Consider the following 26,186-nt stretch of genomic DNA (forward strand, 5'->3'; position numbering starts at 1 on the left):
TGACTGGACGGTTTCACGGGGAGCTGTGGCATTTGAGTCCAGGCGTGCAGTCTATTGCTGTCAGAGGTGTCCACTCCTGTCCGCTGGCCAGCTACCCAGGGCTGAAGAAGAAAGAGAAGGAGAGTGCAAGAGAAGGAGAGAAAGAAGAGGGGAGAAAAATAAAGAAGGCTCGAAGGGAGAAAAGAGAGGGAATTGGGTGAGAAGGCAGAGAAAAAGTTCTTTGAGGGAAAAAACAGAAGTTGGATTTGGACCTCGTGTGCCCTTAAGTGCTGTCTTGTGTGATTATTATTTCCCAATTTTCAACAAGCCATTGACAGCCATGGAAGATTCAAGCTTGCAGATGGAGCCGGTGGCCTTGGCCGAGGTGTCAGACAACGAGGAGGTGGCGCTAGCACCGTCGGACGATGAAGACGAGGCGACAGGGGCGGGAGAGGAGAAGGAGGAGAAGAGCGACGGGCAGGTGAACGGGGTGATGGTGCTGGCCCTGCTGGACAAGATCATCGGCGCCGTGGACCAAATCCGGCAGACCCAGACCGGGTTGGAGACGAGGCAGCAGGACATGGAGCGCTCGGTGACGGGCATCCAGAGCGAGCTGACCAAGCTCTCCAAGAGCCACACCACCACCTCCAACTCCGTCAACAAGATGCTGGAGAAGGTGCGCAAGGTCAGCGTCAACGTCAAGACGGTCCGCACCAACTTGGAGAAGCAGGCTGGCCAGATCAAGAAGCTGGAGAGCAACGAGAACGAGCTTCTCAAGAGGCGTAACTTCAAAGTCATGATATACCAGGTCAGGAGAATGGCTGTTTGGGTGGGGTGCGGGGTTTAAGGTGTGGCTTGTGGGAGGTGGGCGGGGGCTGGCGGGGGGGTTCAATGTGACTGCCATTTCACTATGGTCTATTGAATTTTTTTTCCTGCATTTGGCATTGTGAATCAGTTTTTAGAGGGCTTCAGATAGGGACATCTTGGTTCCTCTGTTCTGTGCTCTGCAGTGTCCTGTGCAGTCTGTAGTGATGGAATGTCACTCCACACTTGAGTTACTCTGCGTTGCTGATGTGGACAGCAGGACTGACACATGTATCCATGTGGCAGCGTCTGACGCCCCTCACAGCTCCCACTGGGATAGAGCTCTGCACAGTGTACACATCGTCAAGCGTCTCAGTTGATTTGTTTAAACTCTCCATTGTTCATTTGCATGTCAAAGAACAAGCTCTTATGTGTTTGATGGTGAAGCTGAAATTGCAGGTGTTCATTGATAATGAGGCATTTCTTATGTGAAAATGTTGTGTGTAAATAGCTATCAGTGGTTTATACGGGTGTGTGGATGTGGCAGGGTTCAGTCTGGCAGAGGAAATCAGGGACCACTGAGTCCTGCCACAGTAGATTAATAGAGAAACCAGTATCCCTGGCCATTCACATCAGTGCTGTGTAAAACCAATGGTTTAAATAAGGCACAGCTCAATAACTGATCATGAAGCCGTGATGACAACCATATGATATATACTATCACTATGCCATCAGTAATGAAGCCAGAAACAAATTATTTCAGTGACGGTAGACATGCTCACAAGATTGGGCAAGGAACGGACAATTCCTAGGGGTCCAATCCCTCAAACAGCTTGCCGTTAATGTTCATAATGAAGCTCATGCTCACTGACACCCATTCTAAGAAATCCTAATTTTCAGTTCAAATTATGATTTAAATCAAATGATTTGATTTATTTTATATCATGGATAATGGTGTTGATTCCAAGGCTTTGGAGTAATTTCTTCTTTAATGAATTCCATAACTCACATGATCTGTCTCTCTTTAAGGCTGACATTTTTTGAGTGTTCTGTCTGCCTGCATTTGACGCTGTTAAACTTCATTGGCTCGGATCTATTATGGAAGAGGGGCGTCATATTTAGGGTGTGTGAGCTGCTCATTGTGGTGAATGAATTGAAAGCTAACGCCAGATCTCTGTACATGTGGCTCAGTGAATGCCATAAGGAATCCATTTGTGAGTCAGTCTTGGAAAATGGTGGAAAATACCATGAGAATGGCAGATTGCTTCTTTAAAAGTGGGTTCAGGTGGGGTTGGCGGTGGCACAGAGAGCAGGAGGGGGGAAAGAAACGGCAGACGTTTGGTTTGAAAAGACGCTCTGTAGTTATGGCTCCAGAGCCTGTGCTTTTTTTAGCACTGCATGCTGTAATGTCTAATAGCTTGCAGCTTGTGCGGTGGTGGGAGACATTCAGAGTTTCCACCCTGGCTCACAGGAAAGTTTTCTGCAGTCCTCCAACATCCATCCATGCCTGCAGCCAGGACAGGCATGGGGCGGCGGGAGGGGGGCTGTGCAGGCGGTCCAGCCACTGTCTTCCAGAAGCTCCACACTCACACTCAGGCTCATCTCCACTCTAATGCCCTCCGAGATAAGCTGGCAGCCCATGGCTGTTCATGCCTAGCAGATGAAACCTTTGAAAGGGGAAGAAAGAATGCAGTGTTCTTCTGAGTTTCCTTAAATAATTTTTCTCTCACTTAACTTCAAAGTCAATAAAAACAGTTCAGCCCGGCTGAATATATCGACAGCACAGTTCTTTTCTGATTCTCTGGCGTTCTGTTTTCCTACTGAGAGTTTGGCAGGACACTGAATTTCTGCTGGTGTGTTCTGGGACCAACATGCTTATGCAAGCTCATATGCATGGCTTCTCTGGAACGTCAATAAGGGCTCATAGATTACACCGGGGCATTTCACAGAAATCCAACCCGAACCAAGCTTTTCTCAATGCTATCCCTGAATTACCAAGGGCAAGCAAGATTTCGCCTTTTCTTTTGTGCGCCATCTTCATTACTACAGAGGAGCTATGCCATGGTGTGTCTATGGTGTGCACTTTCCCGGGAATCCAAGGCCGAATTCTAACAAAATCGCTGCCGGCGAGCGAGGAGTTCCATTTACATTGTGCGGATTGTGTAACTGCCGTTCTGTGAGCTGCTTCAGTTAATCATGCCTCATGCAGCGCTGCTACATGATGAGTGGATGTTTTAAGTAGCTCGGAGGCTTTTCAGAGCTCCTGCCTCCATGTAACCCAACCACAGAGCCTTAATCCTAATCAAAAAAGGGAACAGCCCTCGGAGGGCTGTCACGGCACGCAGAGAAGGGCTGACATTCTTTGCTCAGATGAGCTTATTTATTTATGAAATGTGTGGCGCTGCTACGCTGGTTAGATCTTTATGAAAATTCATTTAGGTGTATCTTTAGACTTTTTGTCATGTACACGTTGGCCTGCTCAGCGCCTCTCTAATGCGGCATGGGTGTTGATTCCCACCCGACACATTCATGCAGCACGTGAACCAAGTGAAAGTTGCAGTTTCAGCCTGGTAAACCAAACTGCCACCTCCACTCTGCAGGGCCCACAGACCCATTCTATTTTTGTCCCATGCCCGCATGGTGTCAGGTTAAATTACACTGGAGGAGTGAGTGTGGATCACAGTGGCTCAGAGTCAGGTTTCGATTGTCCGTGTGGTGAGATAGGGTGGGGCAGAGCAGGGCGGGGCAGGGCGGGGCAGGGATGGACGTGGTTCACTCTGTCTGCAACTGCGGGGATGACCCTGTCTGTGACATGGGTCGGGGGAAGAAGTGAAGAGCCAATTGGGGTGAAGCATGACAGCCAGGGAGTTGGGGTTAGGGTTGCTCTGCATGTGCCAGCATTTTCCACAGGCGTCTACGCTATGCTGTTTACGACATAATGCTCCAGAACAGCAACCCGCTTCCAACTCGCAAATTCACAGAAGGGAACGTTTTGCAACTGAACACGCAGAGCAAAGATGGCTCCACGCAGCGACTCAGCGAGACACCCAAATGCAGGCAAACCCCCCCCCCCCCTCTCCCGGAGCAGCTGGATTGCCCTCCCCAGAGGAGATCAAAAGCGTGACTCACAAAGGAGAACCGTGGCCGTCTCTGTGGCATGCCTTCTTGGTTGAGACCAAAAGAATGAGTCACAGCGGAGAGCTGCATTGTGTTTCCATGTCGTCCCGTCCCTCAGCACGTACTGTATGGACCGTTCAGCTGGGGGGGGGGAGTTGCTTTTCAGTAGGCCGTGGTCACAGCTGGTGGGCTTTGTAATAGAGCAAGCACAGCCTGTTTGTCTTCGCCCGCAAGTGGCTGTTGACCTGACGTTCACCGCTCCCTGTCCTCCGGAGCCCCAGGCCGCAACAGGTGTGGTCCATCCCCCTTTCCCCTCTCCTCCTCTGGGGAAAGTAAAAATGAAAGCCTCCCTCGTGCTGGGCTCCTCCTCAGTCAAAGGTCACGTGCATTTTCCGCTGCTGAAACGGGAGCGGCTGTGCCCTCCCCTTCCCATGTCAGTCTCAGAAGTGGCAGATTTTCCCAGCTGGCATGACATCGGAGCGAGCCGCGCCCTCCGGCTGGGGCCACCGGTCTGCTCGGTCACGGCCGCCGGCCCGGGCCTCGACTCTGACCTAGGTGGCACGCGCCCATGGCCGTACCCACGGCACCCGCCTGAGCCTTTGCTCGCAGTCACTCATCTCCCAGTCCAGTCGCTCAGGAATGTCCGCGTGCTGCGGGGAGCTCGTTTGGGGAAAGCAGAGACCGTCCTCCTTGCACAGAGCGCCCCGGGGAAGCGGGCGTTTTTGATAAACGGCTGTGCCAAGTTAGCGGGCTGATTCATCCCCTTGGCATCTCCGCCCTGCACTCCCACCCCTGTCCAAATCTCAGCCTCATTCCCCTTTGGTCCCCCCCCCTGCACTTGGACCAGGCACTGGACAGCAATGTCTAAACAGGTTAAACATTTCATCATTGCACGTCAGCATGGTTGCCAAGGGGCTTAGGAAAGCAAGGGGCCCAGGGTAATTACTTTCACCTTATCGCTTTACTTACTAAAATAAATTACCAGAATCGCATTAACTCCATGAGTTTCCATGATAGATTCTTAGCCATAACTATAATTTCAGAAGCATCTACATGCAGCTGGGGCTTGCAACAATCTCCAAATAAGGGCATTGTAAGAATGTTGCTCTTTAAGGGAGGGGCATGTACTCTGGTGCCATTTTCTTCACTAAAATATGTGGGCATAAGATCCCCTTCCTAAATAACTGGTAGTCTTATTCTTGCACGTCATTCATCACTGCCAGATGTGATTGTTTTAGTGTTCTTCATCATATCCAGTATTTTCTTTCTGCAAGACCATATAGGGCAGGAGTTGCTGAAACTCTTTTTTTTCACTCAAAAATCCTTTTTATAGCCGATTTGCGTAACCCCCATTACTCAAGTTACTCAAGTGGACATGTCGGGGTTTCTCTCCTGGCAAGCATGTGAAATCAGCTCAAGGGCCTCACACCACATATCCAGGGAGGGCTTGTCAGAGAAATGGGAAGAAAAAAAAACAACTGGGCTTGCACCAAAGAGGGGAAAAGGGAACATGAACTCTAAAAATAGGAAGTCCCAAATACTTGCTTGATTTTGCAACGGAAAAGCTCTGGGAGTCATTTTTTCCTGATTGGTTCCTCTCATTTGATGAGGCCCTCTCCCAAAATCAGTGAGTGTTTTCAGCTTACAGTCACTCAGTAATGTGTTGCTGTGTGGTGACCATGTTTGGAGCCAGTCGCCATAACAAGCACTGTCTTCTTGCGTCAAGCGTAGCAGTAACATATCCTATCTTATTTTGATGGTGATCTGCGACTTTTCAAGTTAAACTGAGCAATGTTCTTCAATATTTGCTTTCTCGTTTTTGGTAAGTCAGAAAAGTTCAATACACACAGTGACACAATGTGCAGTTCTGTCTGGCAAACACAGCACACATCAAAACATTGTATCTGTGAATTGTGTATTCAACATGGCAAATTTGCTTAGTGAAATTATACATTTCCTATGGGAATATTTTTATTGACCTTTTTAGCACTCGCAGAAGCTGATTCTACTTTATTTCAACTCAAAACACATCAGAGTAGAATCAGGCAGCAAATCTGTCCAACCATCACAGTCACCTCAGTATGTGTGTGTGTGTGTGTGTGTGTGTGCATGTGTGTGTTTGCACGTGTATATATATATTTATACTGCTATGTGTGCGTGTGCGCGCACGTGTGTGTATCTATCTCTTTGCAGAGCCATAAATAATTCTGTGTCCTCGCTGCAAAAGGGTTTTTTTTCACTCCCTCCTGTCAGTCCCTGCCAGAGGTCCCCACGGGAGGGAAAAACAGAACATCGACTCCAGAACAGTGAGGACCTAGTCGTGTCTCACAAGGGGGCCACTTTCGGAGATAAAGGGAGGGATGAAATGATATCCTGTAAGCCTTTCCATCGTGCACAGGGATCTGAAGGTACCTACTAATAGCTTTTATTACAAGCTGGAAGTTATGAGATCACTGCTCTCCACAGTGTTTCTTATTACATACTTCAGGTTGGTTCTGGCAGGGTGAATTTCCGCCGGTTGTTGTGCAGACAGGGCTCTGTAAATTGTGTGTTGAGGCACGTCTTCTCAGGCCTTCCTTGAAAAACAGCACCCGCTCCTCGTGCCGTTTTGCACGCTCGCACATTATAGCCCTCCGTGCCCGTTAGCTGATCCTTCTCATCTCTCCCTGCTGTCGTGTGCTGCAAGTGCACCAGCCCACCTTGTTTTCTTCTCCTCGGGCTTGCAGAGTCAATGGCCACAAGCAGAGAGAGGACGGCGTGATTTATAAAGGCCAAGATAAACCCAAGTGTGCTGTGCCTTATGATGCTGTCAGCCAGGCTTGCCATTGGGGGAACAACAGGCATGCATTCACATTCCACTGAAAGAACGTGCAAACACAGGCTTTCTCTCTCTCTCAGTTTCTCTGTGTTTCACTGTGGGCACCCACAGTCAGGGGGCCACGCCCAACCTGTGCATAAGGTCCTAAAAACTAGAACTGTCCACTGGTTGTAAATAGTGGGTCTGACGTGAAGTCTAGGGTGGCTGCTGTATTCCATAGCAGCCAGAGGGGCTGAATTTAAACATCCAATTGTAGCTTGACTTGCAACAAGACTTCGCATGTGCAGGGTGTATGTTTGCGTCTATAAAACAAATTGCAGTTCCAGGTATCTGCAGAGCCAGTGGCATTTTAACTGGGTCTGCCACAGGAACTTGATGTACTTGGTATGGTTTAATGAGTTCTAACTTGCTTGTGTGATGCAGACAGAGGAAGCAGGTTTCAGACATGATAAATTCATCTGTACAGAATGCAATTTATACACAGTCGCACAGATGTTCAATCAAAATACTACCTGGTGAGTGGGTAGGTTCAGTCAGATCACAAGCGATGAATATGGATGAAACCCACTCCAACCTATCAAGCGGATGAAAAACCTGCAGCTGAGCCAGCGATTGGAGACCATATGTGGCATGACTGTGAAAATAATTAAGAAGAATTATTAATGTTTGTTTGATGGGAAAGTGGATATTAATAGACGGTGATGATGTGTTGCGAATGCGGTGTCAGGGAAGAAGGATCGCCAATATGAAATAACATGTGGGTGGTCAATGGGTGCTTCTGATTAAAAATTCTCAACAAAATACTGGGGGGTGGGGGGGGGGGGGGCTGGCATGCTACCTTCTTACCCAGGTGTAAGCGATCTAGGAGCTGCTGTTGGCCAGCTTTGCTGTACACCCTGACATGCCAGGGATGAGGTGTACTTTGAAAAAGGAGAATGGAGGAGTGTTTTGAGCATGAAGCACATCCCCAGGTCTAAAGACCGTACAAAAACAGAGAACAATAGAGGCACAGTGCCTCAATATTTCCATTCAGACATCGCCTGGGGCCACAGAGAAAAGGTGCCTGTTACACAACAGGAACGTCGGTCAAACACAAAACTGTATAAACAAAGATAGATGGCTTTGATACGTTCAGTCCTTCCAGCAGCTATTATTTAGTGTTTTGTGGAAGACTGTAAATCATTTTGGAGCACAGTGATGTTCAGTATCATTTTCAGATGGATGAATTAATCAGTGCATAAAATATTATTTTTTAACCATCCGCCAATATCGAATTATTTAGAACTGCTGGAATGTGAAGTCTCATCATCTCTACTAACGTGGACTTTTTGAACAGCTGGAATTCCCTCGGTGTCCAGTAAACTGGTGAATGAAAAGCCACTGAGCGGAGTTATAGAAAAGGCTATCCCAGCATAGTCTGAGGCTATAAATCTGCATGCAAAAGCTACAGAACTCCCTCTTATTTTTGGAAAGAGCACAACCACAATGCCATAGCAACTAGGAATGCATTCCAAACAAACATGTAAACTATCGGTCCTGACTGTACATCCTGTACTCGGTATGCTAAGAGTAAACTTTTTGCTTAATGCTTTTTTATTACAACTCCCACATAACCAACATCAGTGGGACCAGATTACAGCGGATTCATAATCAAGGTCAAACAAACCTGTAAAAATTGAAATAAGCATGGCAGCTAATGTAATTTTAAAATGTGAATATGCAAAAATGAATTCATTCAACAATTTTGAAAATACTTTTTTTATGACCAAAATATTAGATTTCACTAGTTTCAATAGTATGAAATATCAATTTTCAATATAAATAATTCCATAACATGAACACTGGACAGCAACAAATACATTTTTTTAAAGATTAAGAATGAAGTGTTAAATTCATCTAAAGCAATTTCTCAGAATGCATTTAATAAGCAACAGATTGTAGGTTGTCATGTTATAGTTATAGTATATGGGGAGAATTAGTGTTAAGAACTCAGGCACATTGGGATGCAGCTGCAGTCAGATTGTCAAGCTGGGGTGTGGAGAAGTTGTGCAGAAGTTTATACCTCACATTGATAGATTGAAACTGTATGGAGTTTTTCATAAATCAGTCTCTCATTTCAACCAGCTGTGTCTAACTGGCATGGCTGGGCATAATCCTAATTGTCTTACAAGGTATGCATTATACCTGGGAAGAAATGCGGGTAAGTGTATACATTTATTTAGTGACATCATTTTCAGAAATGCATCCATCTCCCGTCTACAAAAACAAGCAAGTTTTCACAGTGACAAGCTCTGTCTTGTAGCACCAGACAGAGTGAACTATAAACCAGATTAAACTTGGAATGATGTGTTGAAATAGAGATGAACCCGCAGTCTGGGTGGGTCGTCCATTTGCCGCAATCTGTTAAGAGTCCCGTCTCCCTGTGGCAGCAGCAGCTCGGGTCGAGGCGAAGTATCTCTCTGACATCATCATGTTGTCCCCAGAGCCTGGCATGGGGTTCGAAGGCGAAGGTCGAATGAGGTGTCCAAACAACAGGGCCGTGGGTTGTGGGAGAGGGGGAAGCACTCCCCTGAGGTGGCCCCGGCATCCCGTAACTTAAAACAGCGCTTTCTCCCAGACCCATGATTACAGGGAAAAAAAGAGCAGCTGGCCCCATGGAGTCATTAGCACGCCCCTCTCAAAGTATTTCCCATGCTTCTTGCTCGGGAGCTCCAGTTCTGCACTCCGTGTACTGTGTTTGTCCCCTCACCCCACTGTAGCTGAGAGACGCCATTTTTTCAGGGAGGGGCTGAGCATGGCATTCTGTGGGTACCAAGCTCAGAGCCTATACATTTCTATCCGGTTCTGGTCTGTTGACAAAGCGCCAGGGTGTGTTTAATAGCCAAGCTCAGTGCTAGAACACATGAAGGTTTCTCATTTTGCTCTCGCTCAATTCTGCTCTTTTCCGCACATGGCACAGCTGAGTCCACTTTGTTTGGCCTTTCCTCCTGTGTCATGTGGATGCCACCCTTTGCTTGTGGACTGTGTCCACACAGAAGCACCAGCCTGGCTTTGAGAGGGCCATTATTTTACAAACGTTTTGTCTGAAACGAAATGGAGGTCAGGCTAGGAGAACGACGAAAATAAAAGTTAAACACAATAGTGCTTGTTTACGTTTCCATGCCTCGCTCTCTGCCAGTATCAAATGATAAGTCATGAGGATTCCCTGTGTAATTTTTAGTGGAAAACCCCCCCTTTTCAGGCTCCAGCATGGATATTGTGTAACCACAGGGTGGGGCCTTGCAGAGGAACAGGGAGACAGTGTTCTCGGGGATTCCTCAGTACGCAGACAGCTGTGAATGAGCTCCACACATGAGACTAATGAGGAGGTTTGCTGAAGCTCAGTGGAAATCTTCCATGGCGTGTTTCAGGGGAACCCCAGGCTCTGTTCCCTCACCACGTCAAACACTACCACCTTATGTCCTACGCCAGTCTGACGTTGTGGGTGTCCCGTGATGCACTGCTTAGCTTAGCAACCGGAAATTTCCATGGATAACCCACTGAAATCTGTGGACACCAAAATCTACAAGCTCAAAAGTGTTCTAGGGTTCCATAAAAACAAATTTATTGTGTGAGTGCTTTTGAAGAGTCACACATGAAAGAAATTTTTCTCCTCACATTTTGTAACCATAAAGAAAAATATGACAAGTTTCCACCATAGGTCAAAAGAGTTTATATTAAATCTCCAGTGCCACCATTGCTAGCAGCCACTAACCATTAATTGCATAATTGCAATATTCACATTGAAAGCTTGTAATAACAACAATAATCCTAATGATGTAATGAATACCAGTTGGATATTTGCATGGGTGACAGAGAAACATCACATGTCCATTGAAAATGCTTGGCAAAGTTTTGCTGACCGCACAGTGCACAGGCCAGCTGAAAGCAGCTGCTAGCCCCTGGTCTGAGCGGCCAAATTCCTAAAGAATACAATGACAGGGACCCAACAATGTCCCGCCACACTGGGTAAATGTTCTTAGTGAATGGGTCTGTCCTGCACAGTAAAATGTTCAGGGATGATTGAACTCTTATGGAGTCCAATAGGGACCATATGTACACTGTAAGAGTTGATTTAACACTAACCATTTCACTGTGCGCTCTAAGTGAGCTCCAAGTTACTCATCACAATGTCCCACCACACTGGGTGAATGTCCTTAGTGAATGGATCTGTCCTGCACAGTGACATGTTCTGGGTTGAGTCCAATAGGGACCATATGTACACTGTAAGTGTTGATTTAACACTAACCATTTCACTGTGCACTCTAAGTGAGCTCCAAGTTACTCATCACGGCTGAATACTTTCTAACTGGGCAGCAGAGGGGTGAAACACAGCCAGTGTCCTGTGGCCAGTCCCACTCTCAGATGACCAAGCTTTCTCCATTGTTTTTGGCTCACCAGCAGCACCAGCTTTGGATAGAATTGGCTGTTGTATAGTCCACACAGTGGCGCAGTAGTCAACACAATAGTACCAGTTCTCTGTACACTCTTGCTTTGGTGTTTTGGTGTTTTGGCTCTGGGCCTCAGTTAGAGCAAAACATGTTAGCTCACATGACATAAGTCACATTACCTACGCTCTGACGAAGGAGTTTATTTCCGAATCGCGGGGTTCAATAAATATTTTTAAAAGGGCGTTGCTGTCTGAACACTCATTTGTTCTAAAGAAGTCACATTAGACTGGAGTGTGTCATCAAAAACAGCACTCTTTTATGATGGCCAGGTGTTATAGCCACACGAAAAAAATCCTGGCTTGCAAGACTACTACTGACCAGTACCTTAATTCCTGCAATTAAGTTGTAGCTACAATATCCTCACCCACTAATTTGGGAGAGGATGTTGTAATTAGAATAACTGGGAAGCATGTATCATGATGTCTGTCAGTTCATGCAACCATATTCTCATTTGACGGGCTCCTGTTGGAGCCCGTTTCTGAAACTTTCTTACTTTCTATCCTACTGTTGTTGCAAGTCTGTGAACCAGTATGTTGTTATCATTATATAGAAGAAGGCATTTTAGATTAATTACTGGTAGTTCAAATTGTTAAAGCTACTCAGTAAAGTGTTGAATCTACAGTGATTGAATGCATTTGATCCCTTATGAATGTATATAAACACTATTAAAGTTGGATTAACAGTCTGACCTTTTCACTGTGCCAAAGCTGACCAGATGGGCTTGATTACAATATGTCATGGGACACAAGTTACTGTCCCAAGATGTGCTTAGTGTAACAAATTGTTTGGGCAAAAGGAGGCATTATATGACTGTTACTTAGTTTCTCAAAAAATATTGGAAGGAGTGTCTATTATAAAGTAATGTGGGATTCTGAAAGATTTTGATTGGGAAAGAGAGAGTTGCTTCAGTTGGTTGGCTTAGGAGTGGGAGTGCACGATGAGGGAGGGGGGATCTAGTTTGTCTTAGCAACAGTGTACTCGTTTAGAATAATCCACTGCCAATGTCTGTGTGGAGGAATGAGACCAAAAAGCAACCAAAGCCACAATTTCTTGATTAAAAAGGCTCCATAAAAAGCAAAGCACTGCAGTACTGGATTTAGAGTGGTTGTGGTGGATACTTTTTCTCTTACTCATCTAGCCTTGAGAAGGCTGAACTGGCAACCACACTCTACTCTCTTAACAATTTCATTTTTACCCTGCCTTTTTCAAATACAGTGAAATATATAGACCTGTTTATTTGGAGTAAAGCTTGTTGGGATTTGTCCTGAGTAACTGGAACTATAAACTATCAACATGCTTGCATTAAATCATTGGTTTATCTGGAAATGTTTTTTTTATTGTAGATAATGTTTGACTTAGCCATCCAATAATTCACATCTTAATAACTACCATCTTAATAATATGCTGTTACACTCTTACCTATCATTGTATACATTAATACTAACTATACTAGACTGAGTATAGTTATAATTAAGTATAGTACAGTGTATAGCAGTCTATTTCAGATTTTTGTGTAATATAATACATGAGTATTCATTATTATGATGTAATAACGTGGCTGTGTTTGATTCTTTAAACACTATCGGCATTTTCCTTCATATATTCCCTTATTTGGTGCTTTCCAGTGGTGTCTCAGTGGTGTGCTGTTCTGACAGAAACTGGCTGGCCTCAGTACTGTACACACACACAGATACACATAGTGAGGGGCTGTGTTCAGATACAGTAACCATGCACTGTAAACACCACACAAGTCGCCAGTTCGTTCTGCGAGCCGTGGTTCCAAACTCAAGCTCCTCTCTCTGTGACAGAGGTAGGAGTGAAAGAGAGAGGAACCCGAAAACAGGCACATGGCAGCCATCTCCCAACACCAAAACCCACCTTTTCCACTGGCACAGCGGAGAAACCCTGCAGATTCCTCTCATTTGGTCATCTGTCATTGTCTGTTAATCTGTTAACATGGCACGGATAGGTGACAGTTCTGTGGCATCGTTTCCTCCCAGTGGTAATGCGATCAGCAGGGCAGTGAGGATACAGGCTCTCAGGATGAGCGGGGTGTATCCTGTGCTGATTGCAGCTCCCGTTTCTTTATTTGCCTTCCCTCTGTCTGCCCCAGAGTGCGCTGCACGGCGGCGGAGTTTCCACCGGCCAGCCAGGCGCTTTCCCTCCTCACGCTTGTATTTGTCATTTACATAATGGTCTTTTGAGCGCAGATTAAAAACACGGCGAGTGGGCAGACGTGTCTCCCGAGCAAACAATAGCGGCGGACCTGGGGGTTTCCGCATGGCAGCTGGAGAAGCGGCAGCAGGATTCGATATCAGTGATTTACACAACTGGCTGTTCTGTTTTTTCACTCGGGGCGCTGATGAAGAACATGCTCTGTAGGTTTTGGCCCCCTTTTCTTGAGGAAAATGTTCACACCGTTACAGAGCAGTAATTTATAACATTGTTAATGGGTTGAGCAAACTTGGCTTTCATTGTTTTAAACAGTTCGTTTTATTCCGGGTGATAAATTTTGCCTGGTGCGCCATGTTTGACACAGTTAAGGACCGGAAGGGGTCATTCCAGATATGCTGCAGAGAGGGGCTGCGCTGGTTAGAAGTGGCATGCTTCGGAGGTCAGTAGCCATGCCTCCCTGTAACCCTCACCAATATGATGACATCGAGGAGGAAATTGAGGCTACTCCTGGAAGTGGTGGCCAATGAACATATGACATGTGGCAGTGATGTGGAATCATTCAACAGACTCCCTTTGGCTTAGATAGATCACCCACCATAAACCTTTCTCTCTCCCTGTGTGTGATGAGTGTGCTGGCTCAAAATTGTGGAGTGTGCAAATGACTGAAAATCTGCTTGAGTCGATGAATGGAAGGCAAAGGCTGTATAAATGCACTCCATTGTTGTGCGAGTAGATCGGAGCTCAGTTTCAGGACTGTCCTTCTCATCTGATGTACTATTCATTCATGGGACGTAGTGCGTGGGAAACTGCCGTCATGTGCGTGGGAACTTGCCGCCAGACGAGCTGAATTCTCCCGTGTGAGAAACAAGAGGAGGCGGCAGTGCTAACATGGCTGCTGCCCTTGCCTCATTCCGCCTGGTGCTTTTTTAATACCTTAGTTGTTACCAAGGGCAACCACGAGCTGTGTGTACAGTATCTGTTGCCGAAGGGGAGAGCGGAATGTGATGGTGGAAGGTGGCCAGGGAAGTGTGGATGGAATTTGGACTGGAGGAGGGAAGGCGGACCCGAAATAAACAGACACTGTGACCCCCACAGGCCCGAACGACACAAAGCACCAGATAAGGAAAGGCAGCCCTTTTTTACTGTGACTTCCACAGGGCTGCAGAATGCCTGGAGGCAGAACAAGCCTCTGCTTCTTGAAAGGGATGATTTAGCTCCTGGAGAGGAATGATTTAATGCTCCGCATTCATTTATGCTACCATGTATGCTCAAGTTGCAAAACAGTAGACTCACAGCAAGAACCTCTATTCATGTTTTGGTGTGGTGCTATACACAGTGCGGTCCAAAGTATCTGGACAGCGACACAATTTTTGTCGTTTTGGCTCTGTACTCCAGAACATTGGATTTGAAATGAAACTATGAATATGAGATTAACTGTCAGCTGTCAGCCGCTCTTAAACCGCAGTAATTTGCATGTGTTTACATCCATATCAACTTGTGTAGGAATTACAGCCCTTTTTATACATAGTCTCAGTAATACATTATGTGGATATTGTATTTGTTTATATTAAGCGGTACTGTAGTGCTCCAAAATGTAATAAAATTATAACAAACTTCGAACGTACAGCAGTACAGCCAGCTTTGCAGAGTGGTGTAACAGAACTTATCATAAAAATATTTATGTTGCCTGTTTGGAACCCTGAAGTGGAAATCTGTTAGTACAAATGTACATGGTTTAAGGAAGGGTATTTTAGTTCAAGTCTTGTCTATGGTTCAGAGCTAGTGTGACACTAGGAGGCGTGACACTCTGTTTGACTCCATGCAAGCTGTTGAAACTGACCTTCATCACAGCTGTATCAAAGGATTTCCCTCTTTACAAGTACCTGCACTGTAGCCACTCGACTACAGAAAGAGCGGAAGTTGGATTTGTTGTCCACCGGGGCATTTCCTGTCTCTGGCTGCCTGGCTTCCCTTCTCCGAGACCTTCCCTGCCTACAGCGCTAATATCTTTGTCGTCCACTCAGGAGTTCCCTTTCCGGCCCACCCTTCGCCTCCACAAACAATGACTGCAACAGTAGCGAGGGGGGAAAGGATCCCAGCCGGTTAAGCAGCGGTGAACATGCCGAACATGTAATATCCTGCGGGATTCCATTCCGTGCCCGGTCTTTTCCATTTTCCTGCCTCTGCAGCCATTTGAGTTATATAACTGCAGCACTCTTCTCACTCAGGCCCAAAGCAACTGTGTAGAGTAATGTTTAGATAAATTCTGTCATAGCATTTCAGGCTGGGACCCCAGGTGGAACTTTGCTGTGGCACCCAAGGGCTAGGAAACAGCAATAAATATGCGCTAAACTGCCTCAGTAAATATTTATCTATAGAAATGCATAGTGAATAATGACTTCTGCTGAAGAAATATTTTTTTAAAAGTACTCTTTAACTGAAGTGGGCTGGATGGAGTTGTATAAAGCTAGATTGATATCCGCCAACACAACCCCCCCCCCCCCCCCCTCTGTAAAACCTCTGATTTCTTCCTGTGAGAGATTTTGTGAGTCATTGAGATGATCACTGATTTTTGGTCTTCGATATCAATCCTACTTCATCAAAATAAATGCTCATCTCCCTTGTGTCCCCGGTCAATATAATAATATTACAATATATTACAATATAATGTTAAAAATTCTCCAAGATCAGTATTCATTGTAATTTGCGAGGACAGTGAAGACAGTGTAATCATAAACAGTCAGTCATAGGGCTCACCCCATTCCAGCGCCTCTCCCAGTTAGCGCTATCTCCTACTAGCGCTACCCCTGTTGTGCTTGCTCCCTACCTTCAAGTTGATAGAGAATAGGTCCCATGCTGCACATTTATTATCAGATGAAAAAGAATAACAGAGTTCTCCTTCCCGCACTGCGGGAGTTCTGTGCTGCGTGACCAGCTCAGTGCATGAGTGATGTTTGGGCAGCTGCAGTATGAGGAAATTGTTTGAGCTGGATTTGTGTGAAAAGCCCAGTCAGATCTCTCAAGGCAGAGTTTACACAACCCCCTGCCCCCACCTTTGATAACACACACAGAACACACACATACGTGTAAAAGCGTGCACACAGAAACACACACACACACACACAAGCATACACACTCTTTCGCACCTACGTGCAAACACGCACCCGCATAATCACACTCACACTGATATACATGCATATGTACACGTACACACACACACATATGCACACACATACATGCACAGGCTCATATGCACACCAATGCGCACACACTGTGGAGGGTCATTTGGTTCTTCTCTCCTTCCCTGTGAACTTGCTTTTTTTCAATTTATTCTCAAAGGAGTGGAAACAGATTGTTTTCAACGATTAAAGGTGCTACCTTTGTAAAAATGACAATGGAAAACAGCTAGCCAATTCAACGCGTACCCCGGACTCGTATCCCCATTTGCTGCCTTTTTTGGTTTAATTATGCATTTGGGTGTTCCTGTTTTCTTGGGGAACAATGCATAATATGGGCTTGGGACTCGGGGAGGGGGGGGGGTGGATACGGAGGAACGGTGACTCAGTGTCTCAGGATGGTGGAAAAAATGTGTCGTTTCCACAAACAAGCAAGCGCATTGTGTACAGCCGCCCTCGGCAGGCACGGGACAGAACGGGGCTTCCACTCCTGGAATGCACGGAACGGGGGACGGGGCCGCGGGAGGAAAGGGCGGGGCCCGGGATACGATAACAAAACGCAAGTTTTCCGTGCGGCGCTCCCGTGGAGTCCGATAAGAATTGGCAGGGAGCGCACTACCTGCACGACCAGCCAGCTGAGAGATGCAAGGTGTGGGTTTCCTCGTGTCAGCCCCGGGGCATTCACGGAGTTCCTGCCCAGGGCGAGCGCCTGTCAGTCAAAGGGTCCATGGGCTTCCCCGCTCCTGCACGCCGGGCAGAGGGCAGGGGGGATGAAGTGCATGATGGGCGTTGTTATCAGGAGCAGAAACGCTGAACAATGGAGCCATTAAGGCAGTATAAATAGAGGCCTTTGATTGTTTTTGGCAAACCAGAGGAGACCTGGGATCCATTAAGGAGCCTGGACGGTAAAAGTTAGCTAATTTCTTGGCAAGGGGAGGTGGGAGGGTGGAAAAAGTAACGACCTGAGAGGAGGAAGGAGGGGGATGGAGAAATGGAGGGACAGGGCCATGGAAGGTTGGGCTGACCCAAGAGAAGAGGCAAGCTGTCCAAGGGCATAGCGTGGGCATCAGGATGCTTTGGGTGGCCTAGGCACACTTTGGAGATGAGATGAGTTGACAGCATTACATTCAAATTTACAGACATTTTTCCTACGTATGGGCGAGGTCTACTGATAGCACTGGGTTAAACTGGGGGATTGACAAGCCTTTTCACTTGGGAAAGGAAGAACTGAACAGGTTTTATTAATGTGTTTTTCATTCAGATATTTTTGGGTGTGTGCACCACATTATATCAAATTTGCATCCCAAAAAATTATTTTCTGTCACTTGAGAAAAGAGCAATGCATGTAAATGCCTCACTATGGAAGTAAAGATAATGTATTAGGTCTGGTGCTGATCTCAGTAATCCACCCAGTTAAATTCAGTACGTAAATGACACAATCAAAAACAATTAATGACATTAACACCAGTAATGATGCCCTGCTGGGAGCTGCTAAGTGGCTTACTGGGTTAAGGCACCACACTGTGGTCTCCATGGAACTGAGGCTGCCAGTGCTGACTGTGGCCAGTAGCTCCATAGTGTGGCGTGCAATTGGTAATTGTGTCGCCCAGGGCGTGGGAGGATTTATTCAGTTTCGGGTTCACATTTCATTGCTTTCTAGCGACCCCTGCTGGTCGATCATAGCTATAATCTGCAGTTTGAAAAGAAGCAGGCTGGCAACACTACGTTTCGGAGCAGAACACCGGCTGTCCACACTGTCCCAAGTGGGGTGCGAGCATGAACGTGGCTGCAATTTCCGGCACTTAGAAATTCCAAATTAGGTTGGGATTTGGACATGCTCCAGGTTGGGTGCTCCAGGTTTTTTTTTTTTAAATAAATAAATGCAAAAAAATTATTCCCAGCTGATGAGAATGGGAATGAATAGTATTCTGTGAGAAAATGTTGCATGTTCTTTGTGAGAGAGACTATGCAGTCTTCTGGTGTTTATAACACTGGAGCCTTGCAAAGCTGATAATAATTATGGATCCCTTGTTGTCACTGGAAAACTTGTGTATATATCAGTTTTAACTACTGATGGTGCACGAACACACCGAATTGCCTGCAAAGTAGTCTATTTGTGCCATAAATTCAGTTCTTGGATCAAAATGCACATTTACCGCCTTTTATATGAATTATATAGCATATCAGAATTCCAAATGAGCAATGAGATAACTTTTAAAATAACTGTATTTGTCCATGATGAAAGCGAAAATGGAAACAGCAATGATCAGCTTTATCTATGTGCTGCGCAACAATAGCTGACTAGCTGAAACATAAGATGGCCAGACATGGTTCATGGTACTGCAGCTTATACACACTCAATCATATTTTCAATTGATCATAAAACACATTTTTTTATCTGTTACTAATTTGACCCTCTTCTGAAGACACACAGTGATGATCCATCCCATCCCAGACTGCCTAATGCTGATTTCAGGGCCTTTCATGATAATTTTACAAGACATCAATCTCGCACACACACATGCACACACACATATACACACACACACACACACGTACAAATCAATGGCACTTTATTACACATTAATGCTAGCTCAGTGAGCAAAAGCCAGATGTATAGAGGCAGAAATCTAAGCTGAGACAATGACATAAATAGACGAGGTCAACTCCGATTGCTCAGGTTTACCCAGATGTAGACTGGCTCTGCCTTGTTGGCTAGAAAACTTTCATTTTTAAACCAAATGTAACCACAAAAACATTCCCAGGGAGCTGTCTGTCATTCTTTCATGCTGTCGAACCCATGTGAGATAGAGCTTCCTAGTCCAACAGGTCCAAGGCTCCAGCACAATAGTACATTCAAGTCAGCATAACAGTATTGACTTTTGTACGCTAATGCTGTGTTTGTTTTGCAAAAAAGTTCTTGTTCTTGCATTGTATGCTCTATCAGTTCATTCATCATAATGACACTTTGGGCAGGTTTAGAAAGAGAAATGTCAACTGCACCATATATGTTTGATCCAAACCACAATGAAGATTGTGTCCACTAATTAATAATGCAGATAAATAGTTCAATGCATATTGTGATGTAGCAGATAAATCCTTCAGATATGGTTTTGTATGCATGAAAGTTATCTTGATTCTGAAAACAATTCTTGTGTAAGGAACATTGTTTTCAACTGCAAATACTGTAGACATACAGTTATTTATTGTAATAATTTCAATAAACAAAATGGATTATCTTCCCTTTCAAGACAGTCCTTGAGTGTAATTGTGTGGAAGTGTCCACAAGAGGGCGCCTTCCACTGACGATATGCATGACATTCTTTACAAGTGTAGCAAGGTCTAAATAAAGGAAAGCCAGAAGGAGAACTCCTTCTTCCATGTAAATTATTAATCATAGTCCTCAGCATATGAATATTTTTTTTTCTTTTGGCAAGGTATTCATTTCCATGAGTATTTTCTAATAATGAAATTATTCTGAAATAACACATACACATAGTACACACACACACAAATACCTCTGGTATTTACTAAAGACCTCAGAAATTGTTGCTGGGCTTGATAATGAATAGTAGATCAACTTTAATTTAACTTGATCATAACGGCATCTGTTTTTCTCTCTTTTGTGTCTATAGGACGAAGTGAAGCTTCCCTCAAAGGTGTCTGTGTCCAAGTCCATGAAGGTCTCAGAGGCTGTGGAGGGTGAGGGGGAACCGGAGCTGAAGGAGGAGGATGAGGAGGATACAGAGAAGGCCAACATTAACCTCTCCTCTGATGAGGAGGTGGACATCGAGGAGACCATCGAGCCATCGAGGGCCGAGCGCATTGAACACTTCAAACGCAGCAGCATGCAGCGAGTGGACAACATCAAGAAGGCCTTTTCCAAGGAGAAGATGGAAAAGACCAAACAGAAGACCAAAGAGAACCTGGAAAAGACCCGACAAAAGACCAAGGAGAACCTAGAGAAGACGCGGCAGAAGACCAAGGAGAATCTGGAGAAGACCAAGCTGAAGACTAAAGAGAACCTGGAGAAGACCCGGCTAAACATTGAGAAGAAAATGGGCAAGCTGGGCACCCGCATGTCTGTCAACCCAGAACGCAGAGAAAAGCTCAAGTCCTCCAGGGACAAGGTGAAAAAGTCCTTCACCCCTGACCACACCGTCTACGCCCGCTCCAAGACAGCCGTCTACAAAGTGCCACCCTTCACCTTCCACGTGAAGAAGATCCGGGATGGGGAGGTGGAGGTGCAGGGCACAGAAATGGTGGAGGTGGCTGGGGAGGAGGAGGTAGAGGAGGCCGGGGAGTCAGCAGAGATGCTGACGGAGGACAGCCCAGAGATGCAGGCCTTGCTGGAGATGGCCGAGGACTCTGAGCTGGTGCTGGTCGAGCAGGACCACGACAGAGACAGCGACTAGTGCAGCCCGGGAGGGGTTAGAGGTGCGGGGGAGGGGGCATGTGCATGGGTAAGATAGGAGGGATGTCACGCAACATCATAAATACGAACAAAGGACAGATTCAGGTTGGGGCGAGGCTTCTTTTCACAGTCAGTAGAGTGAAAACTCTTTTTCTCCATTTATGTTGTAACAGTCTATGAATATGAATCCTAAGTTCAGTTCAAACTGAGTCCCACAGAGGATCAAAGAAAAATACACTCCCAAATTATTATTCTCTCTGTTGATTTTATCTCTTCTTTTAAGCTTCTTTTTTCAAAGACATTAAACACTCTTATGGTTTATTGCAGGGATACTCAAATCTGGCCCTTGAGGCCAGTAGTACCGCTCGTTTTCTTTTCTACCCAATAGTTAATTGATGGCAAGAGATTTAACTCACCTGGTGTCCCAGTTTTAGAGGGGAAGAATGAAAACCAGCAGTACAAATGGCCTCAAGGGCCAGATTTGAGTATCCCTGGTTAATTGTTTTTATACATCAGTCTTTCTTTTTCCTTTTTGGGATCAGATTACCCCGGTTGTGAAGGTATCATATTTTTTTTTTTTTTTTTTTGGCAATTACATAATTATGTGAGGGCTATATCTCTAAGCATGACATAACTTCAAAATGCTTGAAGTAAACCTCTGACTGGGAGTCTTAATTGCATATAGAATCCCAGCCAGCTAAATGAAAATGAATAAATACGAGCAGAGAATTTGGAACATATGCAGTTGGAAACATAAAGACACAATGGATGATATAGATGACAGATATATTTTCTCTTCATAAAAAACAAAAAGATCCAGCATAACTACAAATTGAATTTTTAAGCCAGAATCCAATGTGATCCAACCTTGGTGCCACTCTGTACACACAAAAAAGCAATTTGTGCTGGTTTTGGTTTTGTTCAGTTTCAGAGAAACTGATTTATAAGGGATCACAAGAATGACTTCACAATCTTCGAGATTTCAAAAGTTCAAATGTACATTACATACATATAAGCTTCCAGAAAGATAATCAATGGTCATATGTATGTCTATGCAGTGTTTCTCACTAAAAAAATAACAACTAAACAAATGAATGTACACTTTTAAAAAATGAAGGATCAATGACAAAGCTAATGAACCAATCACAGCGATGCATTCCCAATGGTGTGCATTAACTGAATGCTGGACATGCTATAAAGTGTAATCAGACTGATACCACAACTGTTTAGAATAATAACCATGAGACATTTTGGGAATTGAAATCTCCTGGAAAGATTCTTTCTTTAATGTTAAAACATTTGTGAGTCATAAATGGCAGTTTGAGAAAGAATATCAGTCTGAATTTACGAAAAACACAAAGTTATTGAGGCTGTTGTCAGTTAATATCTTTTTTCTTAAGACATTGCTAAGATTTATTGAAAAAGACAGAAATTAGATTTGTGATTTCTCACTTGTTTTGTTGTAAATATATGCATGCGTCTGCACAGTTTCAAAGCCTCATCTGTTTCACAGTTTAGAAGATCTGAACGTACACACACACGCTTATACGTGCACACGCACGCAATCCCAAACACACACACATGCGCACACACACACAGACACACACAGTTCACATTATATATAATGTTTCCACTTTTCTACTGCCAGAAGTGAATTCTTCCAGATCAGTTGGTTACTGTGTACTTTTGATATCTTAAGGGCATGACAATAGAAGGTCTCACGAATGGTCATCTTTATAAAAACAGCATGATGGTTATGACTCAATACCTCTGCTTTCAGCCTTGGCTTTTCTGGTGTAATTGCATATTGGAAAGACGTTTATAATACCGTATGTATAGGGCGACCGTTAAACACATTATTTGATGTTCAACACACAATGCCACAGAGAAGAATATAATGATTGTGCAGTCTAATATTGTGCGTTTGAGTTGCGGGAAACTGCCAAAGATTACGTCATGGCATCACTCGATATGAAAAAGGTGTTTCTTGGCCTGTCAAACAAGGTGTGTTGGTTCGTTGAAGCAGGTTTGGGCTGTGCAGAGCAGCTCCATTTACATCACACAGGAGGCACGTTGGAGCTGTATAGAATGAATCATTGCATTTATATAGCACTTTTCTGAACGCTCAAAGTGCTTTACAGTAATGAGTGGGAACTCACCTCAGCCACAACCAATGTGTAGCTCCCACCTGGGTGATGCACAGCAGCCATTTTGCGCCAGAACACTCACCACACATTAGTTAATGTGGAGAGGGAGAGAACATTTTTGGCCAATTAAATCAGGGGATGATTAGGTGGCAAGTTTGAGAGTACCAGGTTGGGAATTTAGCCAGGACACTGGGGAAACCCCCTACTTTTTGCGAAAAGACTCATGGGGTCTTTAATGACCGCAGTGCGTCAGGACCTTGGTTTAATGTCTGATTGGAAAGAAGGCATCTCCAACAGCACAGTGTCCCCCAAACAAGGGCTTCCAGAAGAAGGACAGTCACAAACAAATAGTGTGAAGCTTATATACAGCATGAGGACCATTTCACTCAGCTCACATTTTACAGAGAGAAAGAGTGGACGATCCAGCTCCCCTCCCAAGCTGTGGTCAGTGCCAAAGAGGAAGTTGGTCATGCAAGTTTCACACCTTGTGGGAAAAACAACAAATACATGGTGAGAGGAATGAGGGTTATCTAAGTTTCTCCCTAACTCCCATGTTAGCCCTAGATAAGTTGTTGGGTAGAAAGATACGTTTATGGGGTGTGATCCAGTTAAAGTGATGTAATATTGTCAGCAAGGCAGAGAGACTGAAGATCTAAAGGGATTGCTGCAGATTCTGGAGGAAGCAGAGAGGGCTTGTGAGGGCAGAAGTATATCGATGCCTCCAAAAAGCAAAGAGGCAAAGGCTTTGCGTATTACTGAAGTTACCGCAAATAAAATGCTATCACAATAGAACGGCAAATCACTTTGTTGCATTTTTTTATCGTTTAAATTTTTAGGCATACACTTGTATGTGTACTTGTGAATCACTGCTATATATAGCAATGCAGCATCAATTCACTTTAATAACAGCAAAAGCTTTTTTCACTGCTTTTACAGTAGAACAATAGTAGCAACGTAGAGTTTTACAGTACACAATCTGCTCAAGATTGATGTAAATATGTAAAGATTAATATGTTCCTTGTCTATCCACCATTCATGGAAGACCTGGCAACATGAAACCATAATATGTGACTGAATCTTCAACCTGAATAAACCTCCATATTTACAGACACATAGAGAACACTCCAGGTAAGTGGAAATGTAAGCTTTATTTTATTTTTTAGTGAACTTCCCCTTTAAAGCTTGACCAATCCAACAAATATAGGGGTGCATCTCTGAGGATGAAAACTTTATTGACTTTTTTTTTGAGCCTGGTTGTATTATCTCAAAAAACAACCATCTTTGTTATAATAGCCTTATTTGAGTTAATATTGACATAGTAACTGCACATAATCTGGTTTATGATGCCTCCCTTCAGCTGTACATGGTAAGAGAAGGGTTCTTGCTGTGATTGGGACATAGCTCATTCCCTTTGTCCTGTCTGTTCAATGCTGTTGATTTCACAACAGTGGGCTATTCCATTTTTGTTTGTGCACATTTCTTTATATAAACTATCTGCAGCCACAACAAACAAAAAGGAAATGTCATATATTTGTGATTCATAGAGCCCTTTGGGGAAATACAGAGGGTGTACAAAATCCATCCACACTGACCACATATTTTAAGTGTTATGTGCTTATACTGTATGTAATGTAGCCCAAACAATGCCATTTGCTTTCTGTATCATATAATGCCACATTGCCTAACCACTAATATCTCAATAAAAGCAACCTGATTCACATTCAGCCTTTCGGCCTATCTCTATAAATCATCTTCTGTGACATTTTAAGATGACAGGAATTTTCGTGTTGTTGGATGTGACAGAGGGGAAAACATGACATCGGCAGATACTCCACGAGCCATATGTCTGTAACACGAGTTGTCATATTTGCAGAGCCAATATTTAAATATGCAACCATTTACAGGACAGTAGGCTTTAAAATTTTAGCAGAAGTTAAAGTTCTTGTAAATGTACAGTAGTTAGACAACACAGATAGGGGTTTGAATATAAAAGATTCAAAGATTGAAGCGATAGACAAAATGAGTCTTTTAAGGAATCGTTAACCTGCAATCAATTAATTTTAAATTCTCCCTACAGTACACATTGATTTTATCCTTATACTGCCTTTGCAACTACTGTGGAAGATTTCACACCTCTTTCTAAACTGTTCTATGTATCAATGAAATAAACACAGACTCTCAACCGCAAATTACATGGGGGACAATAGACCTCTTTTTTGTCTCTTCTGTTATTCTGTTATGTTGTAAAGCCTTCATCGGCCAATTAAAGGAGTTTACATCACAGTTACCTCACCTCACCTGGGTCTGAATTGGTTGTTGATTTTTATGTGAAAACAAAAACCAGCAGGCCCAGTGGCTCTCCAGGACCACAGTTTTGAGACATATGCATTTGTAGATAGATGAGGGTGTAAACACCGTATGATGTCTTACTCAGTGGAAGCTCCTGAACTTGGAAAAGAGGAGGCTCTAATCATGAATTTAAAGGGCTAGATGACGTTCTGGCTCTTCTATTAATCGAATCAAGCCTACGAACTATAAGGTCGCTACCGTTAACCTCATCTCCCCAATTTACTTGCTGTCTGGCTATTTACTTGCTGCCTGGCTATTGATAATTTTGCTAATGTAGCAATGAGCTGTACTTATCTTGTGTAAATATAACTAACGTTAGCTGGCGAGTATAACGTTTCTTAATTCTTAACTCCAGATGTTATAACGTTACTGCGCGCAAAAAAACCAATCGATAATGTTATGCGCTAACGTAGGTTATCCTATAACGTTAGGGTCCTATATTGTAGGCTGTAAGTGATGGGCTCATGCATATACGGCTCAATATTTCTAATGCTGTTATTGCTGTATTCGTCATCTATTATTACGGTCGTATGATAACTAGCTGACAACTGACGTTACGTGGAGTGAGCGCTGATCCTGGTCAGTGGGAGTGAGCGGCCGGGCTGTCAATCAAAAGTGAATGCATAAATAATTAGGACAGAACTGACACGCCTAGCCAGTCTTCAGTCTGCTATACTAATTCAGGTTTTACATCAAAGCAGATTTTTTATCTTTTCA

The 26,186-nt window shown here is 44.3% G+C and overlaps 1 protein-coding gene across 1 annotated transcript; it reads left to right on the forward strand.

Moving 5' to 3' along the window:
- cavin1a (caveolae associated protein 1a) lies at positions 1-24,840 on the forward strand. The gene is made up of 2 exons (XM_064321806.1): positions 1-787; positions 20,195-24,840. Exons 1-2 carry the CDS (start codon positions 320-322, stop codon positions 20,972-20,974), a joined length of 1,248 nt encoding a protein of 415 aa, XP_064177876.1. The 5' UTR covers positions 1-319; the 3' UTR covers positions 20,975-24,840.
- The last annotated feature ends 1,346 nt before the right edge of the window (positions 24,841-26,186 follow it).

Source organism: Anguilla rostrata, chromosome 2, assembly GCF_018555375.3.
Source record: "Anguilla rostrata isolate EN2019 chromosome 2, ASM1855537v3, whole genome shotgun sequence".
NCBI lineage: Eukaryota > Metazoa > Chordata > Actinopteri > Anguilliformes > Anguillidae > Anguilla > Anguilla rostrata.